General features: G+C 40.7%; 1 protein-coding gene across 1 annotated transcript in view; it reads right to left on the bottom strand.

The window, feature by feature from the left end:
* LOC101644744 (taste receptor type 2 member 50-like) overlaps positions 1 to 1,308 on the bottom strand; it is a 32,393-nt gene that overhangs the window by 12,689 nt on the left and 18,396 nt on the right. The window contains 1 exon segment of the mRNA XM_030886454.1: positions 207 to 379. Coding sequence (XP_030742314.1) covers positions 207 to 379 — 173 coding nt within the window.

Raw genomic sequence — 1,308 nt, 5'->3', positions numbered from 1 at the left:
AAAAATCACCTTAAAGAATCAGCCTAGAGGCACTGACAGACACAAAGGTATAGATTATACTCCTGGATGGGATGGCTATAGATTTTTAAAAATTAAACATAACAAGGGACTGGACTGACTCCCAGAAAAAGATAAAACAAGGCAGTCTTGGAGACTGATCTCGCTGAACTTCCCTATCTGCTAATATAACGTATGCTGCTTCTCACTCTGCCTCTGCGATTGGCTGCAGCAGCTGAGGGCGGGACTCTCCGTTCAGTTTCCTTACGCACTCCAGGGGGGTACCGGTCAGCTTCTCTCAGGAAGTAAAGACAGTTGTTGTTCTGCCTTGCTGGAGAGTCTACATGGGTCACCAAGACCTTGGGGATCTGCGTTCTAGATCCTAACAATCACCCAAGAATATTGTCTTAAGGACCTCTAAGTGTGTACACTTAACATCTCCCATTGCTTCGATTTATGTGTCTTTTGAAAACCATAGATTTCAAAATTGGTTTGCACCCAAATCAGCTCATATTACTTTGTCATCACATGTCTGAAGATGATCTAGTTTCAGGCACAAGTGATTCTGTGGGAGAAAAATAAGGTTTCTTACTCTTGTAAATCGTTACAGCTTCAGAAACCCACAGGGGAAGTCCTAGTCTGTCCTATAGGGTTGGTATGATTTGATGGCGATGAGTTTGTTGGTTTGTGTATAACGTATTTTAAGAGATTACCTCAAATGCTATGGGGACTGGCAAGTACAAAGGCACAGAGCCAGCACTCTGGTAAACTGGGCAGGGCAGGACGGTGCAGTCTTAACTCGGAATTTTCTGTTCTTCAGAAACTCAGTGTTTGTTATTACAGCTCTCGGTTGACCAGACATCTGGAGAGAGTTGACCTGGATAACAGAGATGGGTTGCTCTAGCTTAAGATCATAAGGACACTACAATGAGGAGAAATGAGTAGCTGTTAAAATGGCATTTAATTAGTATAACTGGGAAAAAAATCAAGGATAAGAGCTGAGTATGGAATTCTTCCTTTGAGATGGAAATCAAAGCTCCTTACCAATTTTTTTGGTATTAACCAATTCAGAGAACTAGAGTTCAATGTTTGATGAACATATGGGTCCCTCTTTATAAAGATTCTAAAGATTCACCTCAATAATATTTAAGATATTTAAAATCCAGTAGCCATTTCTTATATAACACTGATATCCAAGTCCTCTGTGACCTTTAGATATGAACCCTAACCTAACACCAACACTTAGACACCTAAAAGGATACCGCCATATTTTGGCAATCTACTCCTCTGACAATTTGTTGTACTGTGCTC

The sequence above is a fragment of the Echinops telfairi genome, unplaced genomic scaffold (genome assembly GCF_000313985.2).
Source record: "Echinops telfairi isolate 266 unplaced genomic scaffold, ASM31398v2 ScPeMD7_1957;HRSCAF=2489, whole genome shotgun sequence".
Classification (NCBI taxonomy): Eukaryota; Metazoa; Chordata; class Mammalia; order Afrosoricida; family Tenrecidae; genus Echinops; species Echinops telfairi.
The sequence above is the reverse complement of the archived record's forward strand: the minus strand, read 5'-3'. Positions and strand labels throughout refer to the sequence as shown.